Source organism: Corvus kubaryi, unplaced genomic scaffold (assembly GCF_017639235.1).
Source record: "Corvus kubaryi isolate FWS band 111438036 unplaced genomic scaffold, C.kubaryi_AGA036_p1.0 62632, whole genome shotgun sequence".
Classification (NCBI taxonomy): Eukaryota; Metazoa; Chordata; class Aves; order Passeriformes; family Corvidae; genus Corvus; species Corvus kubaryi.
This window is the reverse complement of record NW_024581469.1, coordinates 1-25714: the sequence shown is the minus strand read 5'-3', so window position 1 is coordinate 25714 and position 25714 is coordinate 1. Positions and strand designations below refer to the sequence as shown.

General features: G+C 54.3%; 1 protein-coding gene across 4 annotated transcripts; it reads left to right on the top strand.

Moving 5' to 3' along the window:
* Positions 1-6: 6 nt before the first annotated feature.
* On the top strand, positions 7-18929 carry LOC121672507 (neurofascin-like). 4 transcript variants are annotated; one of them, XM_042045178.1, is made up of 5 exons: positions 7-1530; positions 6299-6430; positions 7840-7909; positions 11040-11051; positions 13507-18929. In XM_042045178.1, exons 1-5 carry the CDS (start codon positions 1353-1355, stop codon positions 13706-13708), a joined length of 594 nt encoding a protein of 197 aa, XP_041901112.1. In that variant the 5' UTR covers positions 7-1352; the 3' UTR covers positions 13709-18929. The 4 variants fall into 4 exon arrangements, with proteins under 4 accessions (XP_041901112.1, XP_041901110.1, XP_041901113.1 ...); XM_042045176.1 differs by having other exon boundaries at positions 13477-18929; XM_042045179.1 differs by lacking the exon at positions 11040-11051.
* The last annotated feature ends 6785 nt before the right edge of the window (positions 18930-25714 follow it).

The following is a 25714-nucleotide window of genomic DNA, read 5'->3' as shown; positions in this document are numbered from 1 at the left end:
CGGCATTTCAAATAAACCGCTTGTAATTCCCGGCAGGAAACCCCTCCTGGCCTTTCCAGCTTCCCTCAGGAGATGACCTTGAATTGCCCTTGAGACGATCCCCTGTGCAAAACCACTGTCTGGTGTCCAAAATTCCCATATTTTAGGATATGCATGAGCCTGCCAGGCCCTAAATCCCAAATATTCCAGCTCCCAACCCACCCCTATTTTTCCGCAGTCACTGGGAAGCACAAGGATCAGGTCCAGGTGCTGAATCCGTGCTGCAACAGCAGCAATCCCTTGGGATTCCCTCTCCAAATCTGTCTGAGGGAGGAAATCTTGGATATTTCAGCCCTTTCTGGAGAGTTGTGGTTTTCCACCACTTTTTGGTGGCATTCGAAGGAGCAAAACCCTCAAAGCCACATTTCTCCTTCCCTGCTGAGCCATGAATCCAGGCCCCAGTGCAGGTTTTCTGGGATTCCGTGGATAATGCTCAGGATTAAGCTCGTGAGCAAATTATTCCCGGCTCAACAGGTCGTTCTTGGAAAGAACCTGGGAGAAACCAGCCCGTGACCATCCCTAGTTGAGTCACGGGGCCAAACTCTCCCCCGAAAGCAGATCCAAAGGATCGTTAATAATTATCCAGCTCATCCAAAGTCTCCAGCCCAGCTGGAGCACACCTGGAGCACACCTGGAGCACACCTGGAGCACAGGTACCACTCCCAACAGCACCAAACCCCAATCCTGTATCTCCTTCACCCAGCTGGGTCTGACCAGGCAAATTCCAGTGTTTTTATGGTAAAATCCCAAAAATCCAGATCTGAAGCTGGGCAGGTAAAGAACCTATGGAGGCTTTAACTTAGGGAGAGACCCAAACAGCTCCCAGGAATTTTTTTCCCGGTGTGGCAAGCAGGGATGCAGCACAACCCCCACCTAGCCTCAATTCCCAGTGGGTAACGACCCCACATCAGCACCTCCTTGTCCCCAGAGTAGTGACCCCAAACCAGCAGCTCCTTGGCTCGGGTACTAATCCCAAACCAGCAGTTCTTGGCTTGGGAAACGATCCCAAACCAGCAGCTCCTTGTCCCTGGAGCCATGTAATTCCCACTCAATCCCCAGGGATATCACACCGCCTTGCCCCCGGTGTCACAATCCCAAATCAGCAGCTCCTTGGTTCAGGAAATGATCCCAAACCAGCAACTCTTGGCTCCAGTACCAACCCCAAACCAGCAACTCTTTGGTTCTGGTACCGGCCCCAAACCAGCAGCTCCCTGCCCCGGGAGCCGCGTCATTCCTGGCCAGCCCTCAGGGCCAGCCCCACACCTGGGCCGCGGTGTCCCCGGTGTCCCCGCGGGGTGTCCGGGCAGGGTTTGATGTGCGGTTTCTGTTCCCCAGGTAACAAGACAGAGAAATCAATCCCCGTTAAGGCTCAGGGCCCGTCCTCGGTGCAGCTGGCGGATCTGACGCCGGGGATGATGTACAAGCTGTGGGTGTTCCCCATATGGTCCCACCCCAGCGAGCACTCGTACATTACCTTTACCACCAGCTCAGGTGAGACGGGCGTCGGCCGCGTGTCCCCAGAGCGTCCCCAGAGCGTCCCCGGCATGGCCCCGGCATGGCCCAGCCATCCCCATGGTGCTTCGGCCATGGCTGCATGGAAATCCCTCATCCCACTGCCCTCGACTCGCGGCATTTCTCAACCCAGGGCTTGCTCGGCGTTGCGCGGATGAGGAGGATCCCAGGAAGGGATGGGGATCCCTTTGGATGGGGATTCCTCGGGATAGGGATCCCTTGGGATGGAGGAAAGGGAGGAGAAAGCGTTCATGTTGTCACAGCCTCTGCTTGCGGCCCCCCCGTGCACGAGTGACATCTCAGAGATGTCACTGATGGGATGATGCACTGGGAGTGGGAATGTGGTGTTGGCACGAGTGAATCCTTAGGGATTTCCATCCTCCTGGGATGTTTCCTCTGGCACTTGGTGGGGAATTTGCCAGGCTTTGTATCTGTGTGGTTTCCACGTCTTCCTCGTTATGGATTCCCCTATTTCCCACCCGGCTCCAGACGCTCCCACCTTTGTCCCACAGGAGCTTTATCTGTTTGTAAAACTCTGCTGCTCCCTCCCGATGATTCCCAGGAAATCCAAACAGCCCTAAATCCCTTCCTATCCACCCGGGGCTTTTCCATAGGGATCTGTGCCCAGCTCCTGTCAAACACTCCGCTGGAACTCTGCGGAGCAGGAAACACCGGAGCAGCCTCCCTGACAGTGCCGTGGGTAGAGGTGGGGATTTCCAAGGAATTCAAATAGTTTTGCTCGGCTCCAGCCGTGGGATGGGAAGCTCTGGCAATTTCCAGGCTCCTCCGGGAAGGGCAAAAGGAAAATGGGAATCCCAGTGAGGGAGAGCTGCAGGAACTGGGGAGCAGAGCTCCCCACACACCCCCGTGCTCATCTGAAATCAGCAGAAAATCTGGAATGCCGCCGCGTAATTCCCAGGCGGGGGCAGATGGCAGCCGCCGGTGTTCCATGGAATCAAGGTTGGAAAAACCTCTGCGATCATCGAGTCCCACCATTCCCCTGGCACTGCCAAGGCCACCACGTCCCCGGGTGCCACATCCAGGTGGTTTTGGGGTGTCCAACCCTTCTCAACGCCAACAAACCCCCAGCGAGTGCTGCCCTCGGCTCTGTCCCCAAACCGCTCCAGGGTTGAGCGAATCCACGGCACAGCAGCCCCTGGAATATTCTGATCCCACACATCAGAGCTGATTTTGGACACAGACCCCTCCCAGCACAGCTCCAGTTGTTGTGTTAAATCCCCAGTTTTGTTTCTGCTTCCGGATCTTTCCCTGAGTCCGAAATTTCCGTCAGCTCCCACCCTACCCGCGAGTTATCCCTCTGGATAACCATTTTGTCCCTCTGGATAACCATTCCCAACCTGGACCCGCCTCTTCCTTCCTCCCCTGCTTTTCCCCCACTTCGGGATCCGTGGGGGGACCGAAGGGACAGCAAGGGGCCGGGAATCATTAAAAAAAACGGGGAAAAAAAGCACAATATCCTTGGCTGATTCCTGCTGGGAAGACTCTGCATATATTTTCCATAATTGAGAGGTTCCTACTGATATTTTCATGGAGAATAAGGGATGGGGCCACCTTTATCCCCGGGATTGAGGCTGGTGCTGACCTGAGCCCTGTGGGATGCACGGAGCTGTCGCCTTCCCCGCAGGAATAAACGCTCCACATCCATTTCTCTCCTGGCTGGATGCTGCTGACACAAGTGCCGGGCCCCCGCTGACAATCCTATGGCATCGGGAATGCTTTGGATGAAAAGGAACCGTGCAGTTTTGGGGGTCTGGGGGGGTTTTATTTAAATCTTGTAAATCATTGTTCTAAAGGTTTCTTCAGGCTGGGGGCAGATAAATAAGAAATATTCCCCTGCAGGAGGCCGAGCTCTGATTTTGCTCCTGATTAACTGGCAGCTCATTAAGCCGACAAAATTCCTCCCAGGAGCAAAGGGCACTTGGAAATGACAAAAATAGCGGAGTAGAAGGAGGTCTGCTAAATTTTAAATAAATAAATGGGTTCCTCGGCTTGTCCAAACACTGGGAAGAGCGTCCAGAGATGGGAATGGAGATGGAGAAGGGGATGGAGACTTCCTGAGGGGGCTCAGCCTGCAGAAAAGGAGGCTCCGGGGGGATTTCTGGCTCTGCACAACTCCCTGGTGGGATTTTATCCCAGGGAACAGGGACAGGAGGAGAGGGAACGGCCTCAGGCTGGGCCAGGGGAGGCTCAGGTTGGACATCAGCAGGAATTTCCTCATGGAAAGGGTTGGAAAGGGCTTCCCAGGGAGGTTTGGAGTGCCCATCCCTGGAGGTGTCACCTGGACGTGGCACTGAGTGCTCAGGGTGGGGATCGGGCACAGCTCGGACTCGATGATCCTGGAGGGATTTTCCAGCCTCAGTGATCCTGGGATTCTGGGAATAGGATCACACAAGGCTGGAGCCAGAGGGGACTTTTCACTCCCAAAGATCTCCTTTGCAATCCAAGACAAAAATCTCGGTGGAGCTGAGCTCTGCTCCTGGCACATCAATGATGACTCTGAGCTAACGAATTTTCTGACGTGAAATTATCATTAATTATTTTAAAAAAGGCTCTGCAGCTGCAATTCCAATCAGGACCTGTCAGTTCCCGCAGCTGCTTTCATGTTTTCCCTTGAGGTTGGCCTCACCTTAAAGCAAATCACAAAATCTCCTGGGGCAGCCACGGGCTTCAAACCTTCCTGTCCCCACTGCTGCAATGACAGTCACTCGTTTACCCCAAATCCACCTTTGCTGGGATTTGATTTGGTCCTCAGGTGTTGCTTTTTTGGGAAGGATGGAAGTTAGCCCCTTTTTTTGGGAAGGATGGAAGTTAGCCCCCTTTTTTTGGGAAGGATGGAAATTATCCCCTTCCCTACAGGCAGTGCCCTCATCCTCTTGTGAGATCTTCTGGGCGCTTGGGGTTTTAAATCCTCCCTCCTTTCCAAACTCAGCTCCAACCCTCATCCCACCTCTCAGGCCTCTCTGGAATTTCATCTTTTGAAGACCCTCTTTGTTTCTCCCTGGAAAAACCCCATCCCATCACTGGTCATGGGATTTTTTCCATCTCTGACCTTTCTGGCATTGCTTCCTTCCCCTTCCCGCCCCGAGCACTCGGATAATCGAAGCCATTCCTTTGTCATCGTCTCGTTCTCTCCATCTAAAAGCGCATCCACGAGGACTCCGGAGCTCAGGCTGGGATAAAGGAAGTGTGGGATTTAGCAGTGTTGGAGGGGAAAGCAGCCAAAGGAAGCATCAGGCAGCTCCTTCCACCCTCGGTGCTGCTCAAACCCCACAAAATATTCTGGGTTCAGCATCGTTTCTTGACCAAAGATTCTCCTTCGTGCCATTGTCCTCTTTAATCCGAATTTCCTTGCCGTGGTTTGCCTGCAATTCTCTGGATTTCATCCTGAGGAGATGACTTCTTCTCTTGGGCTCAGTTCCGATGGAATACGCACAGTTTGATCCCTGAAATGTTGTGGGTTAGGAATTTTTGCCCATCCATCCCATTTTTCCCATTGCTGCCTCTCTTCCAAGCTCCTTTCCCTCCAAACCCATTGAGTTCCCTGCTTTCTTCATCCATCTTTTTTCTTGCCAGATTTTCAGGATACTCCCTGCTCTCTCCTGCCCATCTCCATTCCCAATCCCATCCCAGCCACCCTGGTTCTCCCACATTCCCACCAGGAACGTCTCCGTTTTCCCTCATCCGGGATAAATCCAGCCCCCGCTGCTGCGCTGAAGGTTATTTTCTCCTCTGCCTCGCTGAATTCCAAGGAGAGGCTGGAAAAGGCAGCGTTGGAGCTATTTTTAGGCCATGGATTTGTCTGTCTGACCGTGTGGGAGAGCTGGGAATGGCAGGGAGGACACGGGAGCTGGAGGATGGGAACAGGACTTGGAATTAAATCCTATAAACAGGCAGGAGCCTTGGGAAGGCGCTGGGAACAGGAATGTGCTCCAGGAGAAAACATGTGGAGCTATCAGACCCCTCTTCAGTTCATCCCAGTTCATCCCAGTTCAAGGCTGCCAGTGAACCCTCAGGGCTCAGCAATTCCCTGATCCAGCGGTGCTGCCCAAAATCCCTTGGAACTGGGAATGTTTCTCTTGGGTCTTCCCACACCCAGGGCAGTTTTCAGATGCAGCAAATTCCATCAGATTCCTTCCCCAGCTTCTTTCACCTTTATTTGCAATTCCCTTTTCCCGGATTTTCCTTTCTGTTGGGTTCCTTCACTTTTCAAAGCTCCTGATAAAACTGATTTGATTTTCCATCATAAAAGGAAAAGAAAACCATGAAAAAGCCATCAAAAAACCTCTAAAAACCACCAAAAATCCACCAAAAACCACCAAAAAAACCATAGAAAAAACCACCAAAAAACACTGACAAAACCCAATAAAATACCAAAAAACCCACCAAAATACTGCCAAAAAACCACCTAAAACCCACAAAAAACTCCACAAAAAAACCCCAAAGAACCCCCCCAAAAAAAAATCAACATACACTGAAGAAACACCAAAAAGCCACCAAAACCCCTCAAAAATCCACCAAAACCCCCTCAAAAATCCACCAAAACCACCAAAAAAATCACCAAGAACCACCAAAGAAACACAAATCCCTGAGCTACAACTTCAACCACACACCCAGACACACCCAAACGAAAGAAAATTCCCAAGCCAGCGCCCTGAATTCCTCCTTCCTCCATTTCCCTGCGGGCTCCGCTCCGTTCCTTAGGAATGTTTTCCCCTTTTTCCCGCAGCCTACACCAAGAACCAGGTGGACATCGCCACGCAGGGCTGGTTCATCGGCCTCATGTGCGCCATCGCCCTCCTCGTGCTCATCCTGCTCATCGTCTGCTTCATCAAGAGGAGCCGCGGCGGGAAGTATCCAGGTGAGGATGGGAATGGGCATTCCCAAGGGATAAACAGGCTTGGGATTCTTGGGGATATTCCAGCGGTGGGGAATATCCAGGTGAGGATGGGAATGGGCATTCCCAAGGTTTAAGCAGGCTTGGGATTCTTGGGGATACTCCAGTGGTGGGGAATATCCAGGTGAGAGCTGGGAACAGCCATTCCCGAGGTTTAAGCAGGCTCAGGAATTTTTGAGGATAATGCAGGTGTAGGAGAGATGGGATTGTGAGGGGTTGATCCTTCTGTAGTGGGAATTTAGGGATATAAATTGATAGAGAAATGTAATTTTTGTATTTATAAATGGATTTGTATAAAAGGATGTATCGTGTATATAGAGGATTTTATATCAAGCACATAGAAAATTATAAGAAGCATAAATTATAATAATTATAAATTATAAATAACTATAAATAAAATTATATCATATAATACTATAATAATATTATGGTATTATATTATATTATATTTATATTATATTATATTGTATTATAATAATATGACAATATAATAACGTAATATAATAATATACAATATAATATAGTATGAGATAATAGAATACCATATAATAAATATAAAATAAATTATGAATAATTATAAATAATAATTCATTCTTATTTACATGAGGTTGTTTACTAATAAAAGCGATTCATGTTTAATTTATTCCATTAATATTTGTTGCTTAGAAGGCGTTTGTTATTTAGGATTTTATAAAATAAATCAGAAATCTTTTTTTTTAATTAAGAAAATCCCGCAATTAACACATCCCCTCCTTGCCTGGTGTGCCTGAGGTGCCACCACTGCAGCGTCCTTTGCAAATCCTTTATAAACCCTTTGTAAACCCTTTGTAAACCCTTTGTAAGCTCTTTGTCAGTCCTTTGCAAACTCTTTGTAAACCCTTTTCAAACCCTTTATAAACCTTTTGTAAACCCTTTGTAAACCCTTTGTAAACCCTTTGTAAGCCCTTTCTAAACCCTTCACAAACCCTTTTCAAATCCTTTTGTAACCCCTTTGTAAACCGTGTCAGACCTTTGCAATCCCTTTGTAACCCCTTTGCAATCCCTTTGTAACCCCTTTGCAATCCCTTTGTAAACCCTTTACAAACCCTTTACAAACCCTTTACAAACCGGTTACAAACCCTTTATAAATCCTTTTCAATCCCTTTTCAATCCCTTTTTCACTTTACAAACCCTTCATAACCCCTTTGCAAACCCTTTGTGTAACCCCTGTGTAACCCCTGTGTAACCCTTCTCCAGCCCTCCCCGGTGCAGTTTTCACCTGCCCAAGCTCTTCCCCCTCAGGGACACCCCAGGACCCTTCCCCAGCTCCTGCCCATTCCCAAACCCTTTCAATCCTTACTGGTTTAACTGGGGGGGGCTCTGCTCCTTCGCAGTGCGGGACAACAAGGACGAGCACCTCAATCCCGAGGACAAGAACGTGGAGGACGGATCCTTCGACTACAGGTAGGATCCCATGGAATGTCGGACCCCCCCCCCATCAGCCCCTCCCCCACCATCACAGCCCCCCTCCCCCACCCTGTGGTGCCACAAATCCCCCGGAACCATCCCTGTCCCCCCTTCCCTCCTCCTGCCGCCTTCCCGCTGTAATTCCCGAAGGAAACGGCTCCCAAAGCGCTGCCAGAGCCGCCAGGTTGTGGGGTTCCGCCTCCTGTTCCTGGGATTCTGGAATCGGCGACCTCGGACAGCTCCCAGCAGGACTAAACCGACCTTAATGGAACTTGTGACACATGAAACGCCAGAAATCACTCCAAAAACCCGAACCCTGTAGCAGCCTGAGGGTATTTCTGCAGCATCCTAAAGGAGAAATGTCCAAAGTTCTGTCGGGAGCAGAGCTGGGATTCTGGAATCAGCTCCATGGGACAGCTCCCACCAGGAGCAGATCAACCTTAATAGAACTCCTGACACATAAAACCCCCCAAAACCCCCAACTTTGTAGCAGCCTGAGGGTATTTCTGGAGTCTCACCCCAGAGCTCAGCCCCTCTCCTTCCCATAAAGGAATATCCATGGCACATTCCTCCCAAAGCTCTGTTGGGATCAGCCCTGGAAGCAGGAAAGGGGAATGATTTGGGGTCTGCCTGCATTCCAGCCCCACACAATCCCATAAAAACCCCTGTGAGGGCTCCAGCAGGGATTCAGCCAGAACCTCTCCGACTTCCCCGGCTCCATCCCACTCTTCGCACGCAAATGTCACCCTCAAAGGGCAGCAGAGCCTTTTTCCCTCCAGGAAAACTCCCGGGATGTGTCAGAAAGGGACAGGAGCCTCCCAAGCATTCCCAGCTCTCCGTGATTCCCCAGGAGCCGGTCCCGCTGTCAGGGCTCACCTGGCAGCTGAGGGGATCTGGGATATTTGAATTCCTTAAAGAATTCAAATTCCCATTTCCCACCTGAGCTGGAGGCAAAACCCAAGGGGAATTTTCCTCCTGATTTAAACCAGGGGTTTCATTCAATCCTGTGTCATTCCCAGCATGGGATGGATTTGTTTGGGATTCAGGAAGGGAATAAGAACTGATTCTGCCAAAGGATTTAGGGGGAAAAAATGAATCAGAAACAGAAAAGGAGCAGAACCAGGGATCACATTTATTTTGTCAGAGGTGCAGAAACTCCATTTCAGAGGGGGTTTTTTTTATTCCAAAGGATTCCATTAAGCTCCCCAGACTCCCAAAAAACACGGAATACAAACACATCCCGTCAGGATTTTGTAAGGAAAGGCTGACATTCCTGAATGTCCTAAAAAACACCCAGGGGCGGTGTTCCTTCCTCACCTTCCTCCCCTCCCTGCTGCTCAGCACTGCCAGGGCTGGCAAAAAAATCCACCTGTAAACTTTTGGGATGTTTCCTTCGGATTCCATGCTGGGACAGGGAAAACAGCAGAGGAGGAACGAGCCCAGCCTGGTCCCGCTGCAGGTTTTGGGGTCAGAGCCATCCCTTCCCAGGCAGGATTTTATAGGCTGCTCCCGGCACAGGAACGAGCCATAACCAGGGCACAGCCCGGCCCCAAACAATTCCAGTCAGGATCGGGAGCCTCGTGCTTCCCAGATTTGTGGGATGGTTTGTGGGATGGTTTGTGGGAAGCCTGAACCCCCCATTCCCACAGGGATTCCCCCTGGCCGAGCTTCTGGCAGCACTCACGGATTTCCCGGCTCTGCTTCTCCAGAGCCCACGAAGAGAGGTCCATCCAACCCCTCCCGGCCCCATCCACCATTCCCGAGGCAAATCCATAGCCAGGCACTCCTTGCCTGGCCCTGAGGGGAATCCAAGCTCTTGGAATGGCTGGCACCAATTCCCTGGCACCATCCAAGGGGTGTTTCCTTCCAGGGAAGGGGAAGGATTGGGGTCAATCCTTCATCCTTCTGCTCAGCTGGAGCTCTGACTTTCACAGACAGCCCCGTTCCCAAAATTTCCAAAGGGAAGGCACGAGTCAGTGGAAGGACAACAAAACTCCGGGATGGAGTCCGTGGAGTTTTATGAAGTAAATAAAGGGGGAAAACCCCAATCAAATAAGAACAACCAAAAAAAAAGCCAACAACCCACAAACTTTGCCCCCTCCTCCTGAGGAACACCAGGATTCCTGGGAGAATTCCAGGAGGTTTCCCTCTGGGAGGCAGAAGGGAAGGTGAAGCCGGAGGCTGGAGCTGTTGGCTGATCGAGCTTGGGGCTGATTGCAGGGCCGGGCTCCGGGAGGATTTAGGATTTCAGGGAAGGGCAGGAACTGAGCCCATCCTGGCTCCCGTCCCCTCCTCCCCATGGCATGGCTGCTGTGCCCTCGTCACCCTCACGTCCCCAGCGCCCTGTGCATGCCACTCTCCGAGCTCCTCATTCCGAGATCCCATCACATCTCTGCCCCAATCCCGGGATAATGGTGGTCCCGAGCAGGGAAGCTCCTTTCCAAGCAGGGACCATTATCCATGGATATTCCGTGCCAGTGCCGGTGCCTCATTATACCAAATGTTCCATGCTGCCCGTGGCGGAGGCGGCTGGAAACTCTGGATGCTGGGAAGGGGAAGCCGAGTGGATTTAGGCTCCGGATTCCAGGCCAGGGCCAGGATAACGGCACAGGTGACACGGTGCAGGCAGTGCCGCTCACCAGGAGGGGACATCTCAGCAGGCAGCCAGAGGGGAGGACACAGAACCGTCCCCGGAGCCTCGTGAGGGAGGAAAGCTCTGGAAAGGCTCTGGGAAGGTGCAGGTTTATCCATAGGGCCATTCCAAGGAATCGCAGCAGGACACTGGGGTGAACCCAGGCACCCTTGTCCTGCTGCATGCGGGTCCCCAGAGCCACCACTGTCCCCTGGCCATCACCCCCAGTCCTTCTAGGATGACCCTTTCCATGCTGGGATGGCTTCCTGGGGGAACCCAAGGGGGCCAATCCCACCTGGAAGGGTTCTCCCGGCTCCATTTGGTATAACGAGGCGACAATTCCCGGGTTTTTTTGGTTTTTTCGGATGTAGCACTGCCCCTGTGAATGCAGAACCTCCTCATTTCTCTCTCTGATCAGGCTCTTTCTGCTTCTCTCTGTTTTATTCCCATTCCTTCTCCTCCTTTTCACCTGGTCTATCCACATGGACCGTGAAGGTCTCTTGAAAGGTAGGACCTCGTGCTGCCAGAAGTCCGGCACATTCCGCTTTTTTTGGGAATTTTACCTTCCTTCCTTCTGAATTCCTTCCTTCCGAATTCCTTCATTCCTTCCGAATTCCTTCCTTCCTTCCGAATTCCTTCCTTCCTTCCGAATTCCTCCCTCCCTCCCTCCTTCCTTTAATTTCTTCACAGCCAAAACTCCCCCGTCCCCGTTCCCACGTCCCTGCCTAACACATCAAACAAGATCCCTCTAATTCCCGCTGCTGTTGGGGCTTCCGGAGAGCCAGATCCTGCTCGGAATTGCTCCGTGAGCTGGGGGTCCCCCCCAAATCCAGCCAGGCCCCCCCAGCTCCAGCTGCTGATCCCTCCTGGTGGAGCAGGATTGAGCTTGGGAATGCATGTGGCTGTTTTTCAAGGAAAACATGGATTTTCAAGGAAAAATTGTGTTTTTTCGAGGAAAACTCTGGTTTTTCAAGGAAAACTGCATTTTTTCAAGGAAAAACTGTGGTTTTCCAAGAAAAAGTGCATCCCAGGGGATGGGGACAAGGGACACGGGCCAAAACCGCTGGATCCTGACTGGTCTGGCCACTGTTAGTCCTGAAAATCCTCCCTCCGGCTCCAGCCTCCCCCTTTTCCCGATGATTTATGGGACTCAGGACAGCATTTCCCACATGGCTCCCTAATGCCAGGCTCAGCCAAGCTCCCAGAAATCCATTTTAACGTGGTTAGATCCCATCAGGAGCTGATGGAAAACCACTGCTCCCTGCTAATGCGCTAACAGGATAAACGGCCCTGGAGAGAGGTAAAACCAGCGGGAATTCTCCAGGAACGCATTCCTGGCGGGAATTTGGTGCTGCAAACTCTCCCATTAGGGATGATCCGGGTCCGGCTCAAGCTGCCCCACAAAGTTTGGGAGGGGATGTTGGGTATTAAGGATCTGCGTTTTGCCACTCTCCCGTCGGCGTTTTTGGGGCTTTCTAACCAGTCCTGCTTCCACACGGAATTATTCCTCCTTTTCCCACAAAAAAAGAGCTGCTTCCAGAGCTAATGAATTAATTTTTTTGTTGTGATGCCAAGTTAACAGAAGGTCTCAAATATTGGGGTTGTGTTATCATTGAATTCCCAAAGTGCCGATCCGAGGAAACCCCTCGGAAACCGCGGGATCCCAAATTCCTCTCCCACTTCAGGGAGCTGATTCATTCCATGGAATGAGGGAGAATTAATCCCATGGAATGAGGGAAAATTAATGCCTTGCCCAGCTCCAGAGCCCAAGCAAAGTGCAAAAAAATCCCAATATTTTCACCAATTTTTAGGAAAATAAAGGGACAGAATGGAGCGAACCTGGCGAATCCCGGGCTAAAAAAAACAACTGGAAAAAGACAGGAGTGGAGGCGGGAGGAGAAATAGTTCAGGGATATCTTCAGGAATATGACAGAATTTGCATGAACTAAGGAATAGCGCATATAAAAATGAATTTTTTATATCAATTTGGAGCAACCCACTGTCATCCTTCCCAAAATGTTCCCTTCTGGGTTGAACTCTTTATTTTTAAAGTGACCTGGCTTTTAGTGAAAAGGAGAAAAACCCAAAGTGAGCAAAGAAAAATGCCCAGAAATAAACTGGGAAAGGTGAATTCCCAGGAGTTTCGGAAGTTGCCCAGAACTTGGCATCCTAAACATACCCCCCTCGCAGTGCTCCCCATTGCATGTGGTTTTTTCAAGGAAAAACTGTGGTTTTTCAAGGAAAAACTGCATTTTTTTTCAAGGAAAAACCGTGCTTTCCAAGAAAAACCTATGGTTTTTCAAGGAAAACCGTGGTTTTTCAAGGAAAACCTGTATTTTCTCAAGGAAATCTGGGAACAAACCATTAAACCAGGTTACCCAAGGGGGGCTAAAGCACTGAGAGAGAGAGAGAGAAAGAATCCGAGCGGTGCCAAGGGAAGAATATCCCTGATGCTCATCCCGTCCCATTAATCCAAGTTTTGGGTGGAGTATTGAGGTTAAGAAATCGAGGTCAAGAAATTGAGGTTAGAAAATTGAGGTTTAGAAACTGAGAGTAAGGAACTGAGATTAATAAACTGAGATTTAGAAATCGAGGTTAATAAATTGAGATTTAGAAACTGAGACAAAGAAATCGAGGTAAAGGAATCGAGATGAGGAAACTGAGGTTAAGCAATTTGAGATGAGGAAATTGAGGTGAAGAAATTTGATTTCCAAGCTGAAAAATCGCCAAATTGGGTGTTCAGACATCCCAACCACCTTCACCTCCCACACCCCCCCAACCCTCCACCCACACCCGGACACACCCCCGGTTTTTGGGGCTCTGCCGAGCCGTATTCCCGAGTGTGGATTGATTTAGGATCTCCATGCCTTGGGGGAAGGTTTTCGGCCCCGTTTCTCAACGCTTGCCGTGTCTGTCTGTCTTCTGCTGCCAGCGATGAAGACAACAAACCTCTTCCCAACAGCCAGACCTCGCTGGACGGGACGATAAAGCAGCAGGAGAGCGACGACAGCTTGGTGGACTACGGAGAAGGGGGCGAGGGGCAGTTCAACGAGGACGGCTCCTTCATCGGCCAGTACACGGTCAAGAAGGACAAGGAGGAGACCGAGGGCAACGAGAGCTCCGAAGCCACGTCCCCCGTCAACGCCATTTATTCCTTGGCATAGCAAAAACCGCCGGGAAAAGCACCCACAGCCCGAGGGGTTCGGAGCGGCCGGGGGTTCCGCTGGCAGCCGCCGCCGCCGCTGCCTCCGACAGGGAAGGGAACCAAGCAGGGACTAAAAACCACAAAAATAGAGAAAAAATATTAAAAATAAGGAAAAAAAATCAAAAAAAAAAAAAAAAAAGGGAAAAAAGAAAAAATTCCAAGCAACCAGGCAGCCCAGGCGGCCGCCGATGCCATTTATCCTTAGCAAATGAGCCAACGGCAAAGGACGCACGGGGCGGGAGCGGGAGCTGGAGCGGGAATTGGGGCTGGGCTGGAGCGGCTGGAGGAGAGGAGATGCTTGAGCTGCTCCCCAGTTTGGGGCTGCACCCCAGTTTTGGGGCTGCTCCTCAGTTTGGGGCTGCACCCCAGTTTTGGGGCTACTCTTCAGTTTTGGGGCTGCACCCCGGTTTTGGGGTTGATCTCCAGTTTGAGGTTGCTCCCCAGTTTTGGAGCTGCTCTCCAGTTTTTGGGGTTGCTCCCCAGTTTGGGGCTGCCTCAGGGCCAGCTCGGAGGGGCCCCGTGCTGGGCTCGGCTCCCCGAGGCTTTATTTGTTCTTTTAGGAGGGAGCTCCAAATTTTTGGGTTTCATTTTTCCAGGAAGGTTCTGGATCAGAGGGGAGGGGGAAAAGAAATCAAAGAATGTGGGGGAGGGAAGAGCAGTGAGAAGGGCCTGGGCAGAGCAAAGGCACGGAAGGAGGAAAGGGGTGGATTTTGGGGTGAAAACACTGGATTATTGAGCCGTCCATCCTCACGGCAGCACCTTGCCCATAACCTCTCCCAAAAAACCCTCCTTCCTGAAAAAACCTATGCAGGGAAGAACAGGTCCCCACCACCTCCCTCAGCACCGGGGTTTGTCCATGCTGAGGCTGGGAAAACCCACAGGGAGTTCGTCCCCCATTCCCACCGGGCTCTGGAGCGTCCTGGGAGGAGAAGAGGTTATGGAGGAATCTGTGGGGTTTGTGGAAGGACAGGGAGGAGCCTCTCCCCCGCCGAGCCCGGGGTAACAGCACTGCAGAAAAACCTTTTTGGGTTTAAATTTGCTTTGTAGGGATTTTGGGGGGAGCCACCCCCCCACCCCACGCCTGCTTTCTTTTCAAGGCAACTCCATAAATCCTATGTAGCAAAGAGGGCCTGGAAGCAGGAGCGGGATCAGGATAGGACGAGGAGACCAGAATGATTAACAGAAAAATAATCCAAGCCAGTTGGTGAGGATGGAAAAACCCCCCGGGATCGGGTGAAGGATTCCCTGAAGGATTCAGGGCCACACCACAAGGAAGAAACACCGGACTAGAATCCACACCTCCGGAGGCACCGGGATGAGCCGGACGGACGCTGTTTTTCCCACCAAACCCCTTCCTCCTTTCTGACAGTGGCCTTTCCCCCCTCCATCCCTCAGCCAAGCCACCGTGGGACCCCTGTCCCACCTGGAGACTCCCAGGATTTCAGCGACCCCCCTGAGCACTCCCTCACATGCCTTACACAGCTTGAGACTTCCCGGGGAGTCACTCCAAGGATGCTCTTCCCGCTCCGCTTCCACGCCCCCGATGGCCTCGGATCCGCCCAAGCAGTAGGAATGGGATATCTGGGAGCGTTCCCGGCTCTCCCAGCATGGATCAGGGTAGAAGGCAGGGGTTCCTAACAGACTGCGTCCCGTGGATCTTCCCACTTCCTGCACTTTTGAAACCAAAGGTACCTTCGCGGAGAGAGAGAGACAGATTGGGTTTCTTTCGGAAAAGATGGATTTTCAGATGGATTTTCCTTTTGTTACTTTTGTTTTTCTGAGGAGGATGGAGGGGTTTTTGGATGGGATGCAGCGGGATTCGTGCAGTTCTTCTTCCTGCTCTGGAGACACATCGGTGACAGGGATACTCCCACTGCTATGGATTGTGGAGAGGGACTTTGCCACATCCCGATGGATCCCGGGAAGAGCCCAGACCGGGCCGACGAGAGAGATGGATGCAAATTAATCCAATGCAAATGCCTTCCTTAAAATAATAATTATCATTTATCTTGGTTGTCTTCTCTGATAGGTCAAACGTGGGGTGAAGACGGAGTTCATGGGGTTGGATTTGGGGACCTTAAAAGGTCCCTTCCCACCCAAATTGTTCCATGAAACCAACAGCAAAGGAATTCCAGGGTTTAGGTTGGGGTCAAGAGGCAGAGCCCGCTCCCAGAGCTGGGGGAGCTGTCCCAGGGATGTCCCTTGTCCCCTCCAGCCGTGTCCCCTGGCAGGGGCAGCCCCAGTGTGACCCTCAGTGCGGACACAGCAGCGCCCCGATCCCACTCTTGCCCATCCCATTTGGGACAGCAGCTCCCGGAATTCCATCCAGCTTTTAGGCAAACACCCCCCAGGCCAAAGGTGACACCGCCCCTGGGCACGGGGACAATCCCATTCCCACCCCATTCCCAACTCCCGGTTGAGTTTGGGCACCTTCCCGCCCAAGCACTGCTGGAAATGAGGAGAGGAACAAATCCAGCCTCTGGATCTGGGATCTTCCCAGCATTCCCAGTCCTCTCTGCTTTGTGGCCCAGCTGACAGGGACCACAAACCATCTCCAAACCTCCGGGAATTTGGCCGGGATTGCTGGAAGCAGGTCTGTGTCGGGTATCCATGATGTGCCATTCCCATTAAAACCCGTGTTCCCGAGCCGCCTCATCCCTGAGGAAACCTCGCAGCATCCCTTTGGAAATGGAGGAATGGGAAGGAGCTGGACTCTGCCCAACCTTATCCCAAATTCCCTCATAAAATTCCCAGTCCTACCCCCAGGGTACTTTGAGTAATGAGAAGAGGGAGGAGATGCAGAGGTGGAAGAACAACTCGGTGTAAGTTACTCACAGCCCTGTCTCAGCTCAGTGTAAAAATTACTCAACATTTTTAAGGTTTAGCAGAAATTTTGACGTTTCTTCAGAACTTCCTCCTGGAGTTTTGGAGCCCAAAGAAAATTCAGGTTAAAAACTCATCCCGAGCTTCTCATCTGTTACTCCTTTGAGTAAAGTTCAAGGTTTGCATGGGGAGCAAAGCCCTGACCCCAAACCTTCCACAGCGCTCGCAGGGTGACCCCACAGATCCCAAAAAAGCCAGACAGGGCTGGGATGAACCCACACCGTGTCCTGGGAGCATCCTTGGAGCAGGAGATGGATGGAGAATCCACACGAGGATTTGTGGTGCCGAGGGGCTTTCCCCACCCTGATCCCGATCCCGCTCCCTGGGAGCTGCTCTGCTGCTCCTTCCCCTCTCCAGAGGGGACATCCCGGCCACCTCCTGTCCTGCTTGCTGTAGTGACCCCCAGGACGAGCAGGGATGCTCCCATTCCCACCACAGGGACAACGATCCCTCCCTGGGATCTGCACAGCCTCTCTGGGAACACTTCCGGTTTTCCAGAAGAAATAACCCTTCCTTCATCAAGGGTTTAAATTAGGAGCCAACTTCTAATTCGTAAATAAAAAGGGAAGAGCCAGACCCCAAATTCCAACACCAAACCCCAAATTCCAACACCAAACCCCAAATTCCAGCACCCTCAGGAGCTGAGCTCTACCCCAAACGTGCAGATTTGTCCTGTTCCTACAACATTCCGAGCCAACACCTCATCCATGTCCTGGAGATGAATCCAGGGACCTCCCTGGCACCCAGCCTTGGGACAGCCGACAGAAACGCCAGGAATTCGGGATACGAGAGGATACTGCTGTGCTTCCCAGATCCGGAGGCTGCTCCCGTTCTCCCTGAGGCGACGTCGCAGCTGGAGGCACAAAACCAGTGGGAAAAGCCGGAATTTGGGTCCAAACCCCGAAATCCTGCTCGGAGAAACCCAACCAGACACCAGGACATGCTGTCCCCGCTGCCAGCATTGCCCTCCTGGAGGTGACAGATCCCAAATCCAGGTGTCACCTTGGATCTGGGAGATCCAGCAGGATCTGAGGGACAGCAGGTGGAGAAGGGAGGAGCTGGGCAGTGTCACCCAAGGCCACCACAGAGCTCATTCCAGCCATGCCACCAACTTTTCCTGGCACATCCCAACGCCACCACCCATCCTGGCACATCCCAAACCCTCTCCTCGTCGCACAGGTCCCAGCAGAGCTGCGAGTGCCACCTGCGACGTCACCTCCTGGGCCCAGGCTTTCCGTGTACCTGCAGCAACCAAGATTTCAGTTAAGCAATAAAAAAAAAGAGAAAACCTTATTAAGGAAAAAAAAAAAAACCAAACAAAAAAGGACCAAAAAAAAAAAAAAAAAAAAAGTAAGAGACACCTCCGACTTCTTGCACTAAAAGCTGTTTTATTAACGAGAATAACGACGCTTTCCTGGTCCTCACGACGCCACCCACGGCATCAGTAGCGCCCTTCGCCTGTGTCTCCGTGTCCTCGCATCGGGCGTTGGGGTTTGGTTGTTCGACGCTGTCTAAACCCCGTGTCAGACCCCCAAAACTCCGTGTCAGAGCCCTAAATTCCACGTCAAACCCTAAAGAGTCTGTGTTGAACCCCAAAATTCCGTGTCAAACCCACAAAATCCTGGTTCAAACCTCCAAATTCCACGGCAAACCCCCCAAGTCCCGTGTCAGCCCTCAAAATTCCATGGCAGACCCCCAAAATTCCATGGCAACCACCCAAAATTCCATGTCAAACCCCCAAATTTCCATGTCAGACCCCCAGACCGAAGTCCCCCCTCCCAAATATCATTCCCGATGTCCGTTCCTCCCGCTCACATCCGACAGAAAGTCCCGGGACTGTTTTGTTTTAATTTAATTTGTAAATATCTCGCGCTCTGTCCGTCCTCTCTGTCCAACCTCCCGGCTGGTCTCAAGTATTCCGTGTATTTATTTGCCTTTTTTTTAAAAGCAAAAAAAAAAGCAAAAAAACCCCCCAAAAAAGCGAAGGAAAAGGAAAAAACAAACCCACCACCTTTGCGTTAACCCCACCTGTTCCAGTGAGAAACGTGAAGCTGAGGCTGTAAAAATTCAGTTTCCAGCAAGATTTATGGACTGGAGGGGAAAAATAAAAGGGTTTAATTTAAGGACTTCTAAACCGACTGCATGAGAGATGAGAGAAGGCCAAACTACTCAGATTTCTTTTCTTTTCTTTTTCCTTTTCTTTTTTTTTTTTTTTGAATCACTGGAAAAAAAAGAAAAGACTGGATTTTTTTGTATAGAGAAAACACTAAACATATAATAAAACATGGTTCAAAATCCTTGCCGAGCCCAAGAGTCATTCCCGTCGAATTCCAAGAGGGAAAAGCAGCACAGCCTGGTCCTCAGCATTCCCAAAATTCCCTCCCTGACCAGGAAAGATGCTCAGAGGCAGCTCTGGATCCTCTCCAGCACCATTTTCAGCCCCTCAACCCTCGGCAATCCCTGGGGGAGAAGCTCCCACGGCTCAGAAAATGTGGGATTGACCCCAGCCCCCCGTTCCCGGCAGCCAAGCGCGGCTCCCACCGGGATCCATCCCTCTCCCAGCCCTTCCTGCTCCCGGCAGAGGCTCCCCGGGGTGGAGGGAGGGGGAGCGGAGGAGTAATTTGGTTAATTGAGGTGTAATTGCAGCGGGACCGGCTAAGAGGATGAAGGGCTGAGTGCTTCCTGCTGCAGCGGGGGCTCCTCCCGCCCCCTTCCCAGCATTTCCAGGAACAGCAGAGAGGGGAAAAAGCACTTTTTGCCCAGTGGAGACATTCCCAGCGCGATGGAGGCGCCTCAGTCCCTGCCCCAAGGAAGGATGGAATTGCGGAATCGCGCTTGGCTCCTGGCGCAGGAATTCCAGCTGGCTGGAACCCGGCGACTCCTCCAATCCCCCCAATCCCCCATTCCCACTGCTCGCAGCCGCTGGAAGCACCAAGCCCAAGGTCTGAGCCTCTCCAGGGCTGCTTCCAGCATTCCCGTCGGGCTTTTATCCCGCCTGGAGCGAGCGGCGGCGGGACCGTGCTGATCCTCGGGATCGATCCGGGCCAGACCCGCGCTCGCTGGCCCTTGTCGCTTTTGATGGCCCGGTAGTGACACCGGCATCGTCCCCGACCTCCGGGGAGGCAGGACCGGATCGATGCCGGCTTCCCTCCTCCTCCTCCTCCTCCGGGGGGGCAGCTCCAGCCCGTTCCCATGGCTGAGCTTTCCCTGTTGGCGCTGGGAATATCCACGGGATTCCTCACAGAGCTGCCCCCTCCCCCAGTGCTGCCGTTGGCACCCGAGAGGTCACCGCTGTCCTTGTCACCAGCCCAGAGACCCTGGCAGAGCTGCTGCTGGGGAGGCACAGAGGGGAGGGCACAAAGGGCAGGTCCCCCTCCCTCCTTTGGGACAGGACTCATCTCCTCCCTTGGATTTCCCTCCATCCATCCTTTTCCTGGGGGCCCGGCTCGCACCCTGTTCTTCCTTTCTCACCCCAAAACTGGCAGCAGGGAGCCGAAACTGGGACAAACTGGGCGAGGAGAAGCGACACGGGACCCGCAGGTCCCCTTCCTGCCCGCACCCATCGCGGAGTCCGGGCCGCGGGAGTTTTGCCGATCAATAGAGACAATAATGCCTTAATTACTGCTCTGTAATTGCAGCCCATTAACCTGCGGCCAGCCCCGGTGCCCGCTGATCTCCCGACACCGTTAACAGGTCTGGGCTGGAGCTGGGAACGGACGGAGGGTCCCTGGCACATTCCCAAATCCTCTGTTCCCACAGCCTGGCAGCGACCAAACGCCCCCACCATGCGCACCTTCCCACCCCGGCAGCACCGCATCCCCCAGCACCTCGGGGCCTGCCGGGGGGCACGGAGGATGTCCCGAAGTGTCCCTGTCACCTCCCTCCGCGTCACTCGCCCGGCACGGACCTCCCCCAGCAGCCGGAGAAGAGCCAGGAGCTGCCGATATTCCCGGGAAAGGCGCCGGGTGCAGCTCCCTGGGGCAAACCCTGAGCCCCTCGGGGCACAGCCATGGCCAAAGGGGGCTCGGGCACACCCAAAAACCCCAAGGGTGACCCAAAGGTGACCACGCTGTCACCCCCTGCCCCGAGCCAGCGCTCCGTCACTGTGAGGAATCCCCGTCCTCCCCTCGCGGGACGGTCGGGGACCACCCACGACAGCCGGAGCATCCCAAAATTTGGCCGTGCAGCGATTTCCTCGGCGCGGATCCCAGCCTTGGGTACCTACAGACACAGATATCCCTGGATATCCGTGGATAGATTGTATAATTATGGATATTGTGTAATCCACGGATATATTTAGGCACGGGGGGTGCGCACACAGGCATGGGGGGCTCCCTCCCCTGCTCCCACCCCACAGAGAGGGGCTCAGACCCCTCCAACCACCCCCCGGCCCCACACCTGCTCCGGCCCCAGGGACGGGGGCGAGCCGGCGGCGCTCGGAGCAGACGAGGGGGCTCTGCCGGGGGCTGGCGGTGGGCGCAGCAGGCGGGAGGGAGGCTGCGGGATGAATTATGCATGGTGATGCCCGAGCCGCTCTGCCCGCCCGCCTGCTCCTCGCGCTGTGGCAAGAGAGGTAAAAGCGGGGGGGGGGGGGGGGGAAGAAAAAGAAATAATAATTCCCCGTCTCCAGGGAGCGGCGTGGTGGTTGGCAGCGAGCGAGGGAGCGCGCACGCAAGGAGGGAGGAGAGGGAGGAGCACATCCTAATGCAGAGATGCTGCAGTGGCTTTGGGCACACACATCCACACTCGGCCAGCCACCAGCCGAGCGCTGCCTCGCAGCGCAGCCCCCGGCAGCCGCCAGGCCCCGCGGGCCCCCGGCTGATGCCCACGCAGCCCTCCCGCCCCAGGTAAGCGCCTTGTGCCGCTCTGCTGCATCCCGGAGGGATGGAGAGAGCTCCGGGGCTCAGGGCATCGTTCCCGGCGCAGCCACCTCGCGCTGGGTCCGCTCCGGCCGCGGGGACACTGCGGGGTCCTGCTGGGCTCGGCAGGGATGGGGACAGGAGCTGGGGTGGTTTGGGCATCCGGGCCGGGCGGTGCCCGCGCCGGAGAGGAGCCGGGGGTGGAGCTGGGAGCCGGGGGGGCCGCGGCGGCGGCGGCACTTGTGGCAGCGCTGCGCGGCCGAGGTCGGGGCGGCTGTCAGCAGAAATGTCTCTCGTGGGAAGAATCGGGGAATATTTCGGTTCTTAGCGATTGTCGCGAGGTTTTTCCCGGCGCGTTCTGGCCCGAGGCACTTCGGGAGAGCGTTTGTAGGGTCGGGCACTTCCAGCGCGGGGTTGCGGGGTGCACAGGGGGTTCTGCTGCCCAGAACTACTTCAGCACCCGCAGAAGGAGCTGGCAGAGCCCTGAGCAGCCCCAGAGCCTCCTCTCCATGGAGGGAGTACCAGGAACGCCGTGATGTCCCAGTTCACCTTCCTGAGGGCAGATCCCAGGGGAGAGGTGGGATTTGGGGGTGCTCCGGGGGGGGTCTCTGGGGCTGTGTCAGGGACGCTCGGGGCTCTGGGGGATCCAGCGCAAAGCCACGGATCCATTCCCACCCCAGGCCTGTGCCCTAGGCCTGGGGCCACCCCACAACCGGGGCACCCCTCTGCTCCCATTCCCAGAGGGATGGACGCTGGGATGGGGAAGCAGCCGGGGGCCGGGGGGGGGGGGGGGGGCTTCCTGGGGCTCCTTCTCGTGTCCTAAAACTCCCCGAGCTCCCTCCTCACCCCACCCACGCTGACCCCAGAACTGCCCCGGGCTTGCCTCACTCCCACCAGCCCCCAGCGTTATTCCCGCGGCTGGACCGGGGCGTATTCCCGGGAGATCGCGTCTCTCCCGGGAAACACCGGTTGCTGTGAGGATGGGAGGCAGCAGCTGCTGCATCCCAGAGCAATCCCAAGGCTTTCCCAGAGCCCAGGCTCGGCCCTGTTCCTCCCAGGCAGATCCGTAAGGAATTCTGAGGGCGCAGAGCTGGAGCTCAGGGTCTTGCAGGAGACTTAGGATCAAAAAGTGAACCTCTGCAGGCCGAGTGTTTGGGACTGAGCACAGCGACACAACCGCAAAACCTTCTTGTTTTGCTCAGCAGCGGATCCCAAACTTTCCAGAAATAACGGAGCTTTCCAGGGGCTGATCAGAATTCCCCAAAACTCCAGAAAACGGGAGACTGGGGGGGGGGGGGGGGGGGGTTGTCTGTCCAGCCCAGCTGCACCTGGGGCTCAGGTAGGTCGAGACAAAGGGTTCCCACAGCTCTTCTCCATCCCCCGATTAATTCCTACAGAACAGAGTGGCCGCTTTTGTCCCTTCGGAATATTTCCTGAAGATTTGGTGGCCCGGGTTAGAATTTTCTCCGCGGATTCACCACAAATAAATCCTAAACGGCAGAAAACCCAAAGGGCGCCGTTAGGATTCCCCCCCACGCTCATCCCACCCGCACGCAGCTCATGGAATGTGCAGAAAATGGGAACCCGCGTGGAGCTGAGCCCGCGTTAGAGCTGCTCAGCCACGCCGGGCGCGTTGGAAGTGCCCGAAATCCAAATTATCCGTGGGATCTTTGAGGAGAGGCCGAGCCCCGCCGGAGTTTCTCTGCCCGTGGCGCTTTGTCCCTGTCACTGGCAGTGCCACCAGCCCCGGTGGGTGCGGTTGGCAGGCGTCACCTGGAACTCACCGCACCCCCGGCGAGGCTCCGACAGCTCCGGGAGCGGCTCCCGGCCCGGCCGAGCGCAGCCGCGGATTCCCGGGATCGGGACTGGATTCCAGACCCCGGAAAGGAGCTCGGGATGGGGTTTTCATGGAGCTCGGGATGGGGTCTCAGGGAGCTCGGGATGGGGGTCTCAGAGAGCTCGGGATGGGGTTTTCAGGGAGCTCGGGATGGGATTTTTCAGGGAGATTAGGATGGGGTTTTCAGGGATATTAGGATGGGGTTTCAGGGAGTTTGGGATGGGCAGAGTGAATTTTGGATCTGAGCTTTGCAGTCAGTGGGTTTCGCTTTCTAATTATTATTATCATCATCATCATCATCATCATTATCATTATTATCATTATTATCATTATTATCATTATTATCATTATCATTATTATTATTATTATTTCTTCATTATCGTGGTTTTCATTTTCATTCTTCTATTTTAATTCTCTTTTTTTCCCACCTGAACAAACCCGTTCCCATCTCTCCCCTTGGTGCCTCCCAGGGGTGGTGGGAATCCAAAATCCAACCGGAGCTGCCCGATCCTCTGCAAACATCCCTCGAAAAATTCCCAAGGGTTTGGAGCTGGAGCTCCTGGGGGTTTCGGGCTTGGGCCACCTCCAGCGGGACCTCGGGAGCCCCGGGTGGCCCAGCCCTGATGCCTTGGGCAGGTGACAGAGCAAAGGGGACCGGCAGAAAGAGCCAGGAGACTTTTCCATGGATCTCCAGCCCCCAGGGATGAGGGAATTCTGGCTGGGAAAGGGAATTCCCCCGCACTGGGCTCGGGCACGGGGTGTTAAGCCAGGCTGCCGCTCCAAACTCTCCCTCCAGACTCGGGTTTCAATGGAAAGCTCAGCCCAGAGCAGCTGGAATGAGGCTGGAAGTCTGAAAATCCACCCAGGGGTGATTCCAGAGGGAATTTGGGAGGCGACGTCCGCCCCAAACCCTGGTTAATGCTGATATTCCAGATACTCCTCAAGGCACATTCCCGGTGCTGCCAACCCCTCTCCAGGCGCTGCCGAGCACGGGAAATGTTCCCTTTTCCCGGGAAATCCCGGCTGTTCCTGCGGGATCGCCCGGGAAGAGGCGCTGGGCCGGGTGGGATTTCAGGCAGCGGGGACGGGCAGGGAGCTGAGCTCACGTCCCCGGAATAAACCTCCCCTCTCCAGCTTCCCTCTGCGGCTTCCCAGTGCCCTCTCCAGGCCTGGATCAGCTCCGGGGAGCTCAGCCTAAGGCCGGGACTATCCTGGGCTCCGCCCGCCCTCCCACTCGCGCTCCCTGTGGCGTCAGCGGCGCTTTGATGTGGCACAGGTATAAATAGCTCCCCACCTGCTCCAGCCCCGCTGCAGCCCCTCCCTGCCGCTGGAAGCGCTCCCGGGAGTCGAGAAAAACAAGCGGAGAGCTCGGGAATGCTCCTGGAGAAGCAGATCCGGGAAGGGGTTGGGAGGGGAAGCAGCAGCTCGGAGCTGGGCAGGTCAGAGCTGCAGGATTTTCCCACCCAGGGGATTTAGGCACCATCACACGCACAAAGCTCTGTCCCTCCACCCATTTCAGCCACCGAATCCTAAAACTTGCTGGATCCCTGGAAAAAAATTAATTAGGGCCTGTCTTGGGCTTGGCCCTGCAGGATCTGATGGGGCGGCATCACTCCGGGTGCTCCGAGTCCAAGAGAGGAGCTCTTTAATTTCCATGGATTTGGTGACCCAGAATTGCTCCAGATGTGCCCTGCAGCACTCCAAGGGACCAGAGCACAAAAAAAAAACCCCAATCCCACCCCAAAATCCTAGGAATGTCCCAAAAATCCAACTGATTTTTATCCCAGCAGCGGCAGAGCGGGTGGGGCGCTGCCCACGCCCGAAGGGGGATTTTGCTGCTCCATTCCCTCCCTGAAAGTCCAAAAATTCCAGCCAGAGGTTGGCAGGGGAGGGACAGGGACACAAAGGTCACAGCTCGGGGGGGACAGGGCACCCCAAAGCGGCAGCGGATCCGAGCTCGGAACATCGGGAACGCCGGGAACAGCGGGAACAGCCCGAGAGGGGACCCCTGTGTTCACCCACCCCACCTGGGCACCATCTCCCTGCCCAGGGCTGTCCCTTCAGGGCACAGGCAGAACACAGAGCCCGTCCCCCCTTTGTGCCACCCCCAGCCCACCGGGAAATGACGAATCCGTGTGGATTGGAGCCGGTCCCGGCTCCGGCCGCAGCAGGGAAGGAGCCGGGGCTGGGAGCGCCATCTGCTCCCGCGGCCTCAGCGCCGCTGTGCTCCCGGCCGGGGACAGCCCCCTCGGTGTCCCCTCCCTCTGTCCCCTCCTGCCAGTCCCCTCTGTCCCCTCTCTGTCCCCTCGCTGTCTTCTCGCTGTCCCCTCTCTGTCCCCTCTCTGTCCCTTCTCTGTCCCTTCTCTGTCCCTTCTCTGTCCCTTCT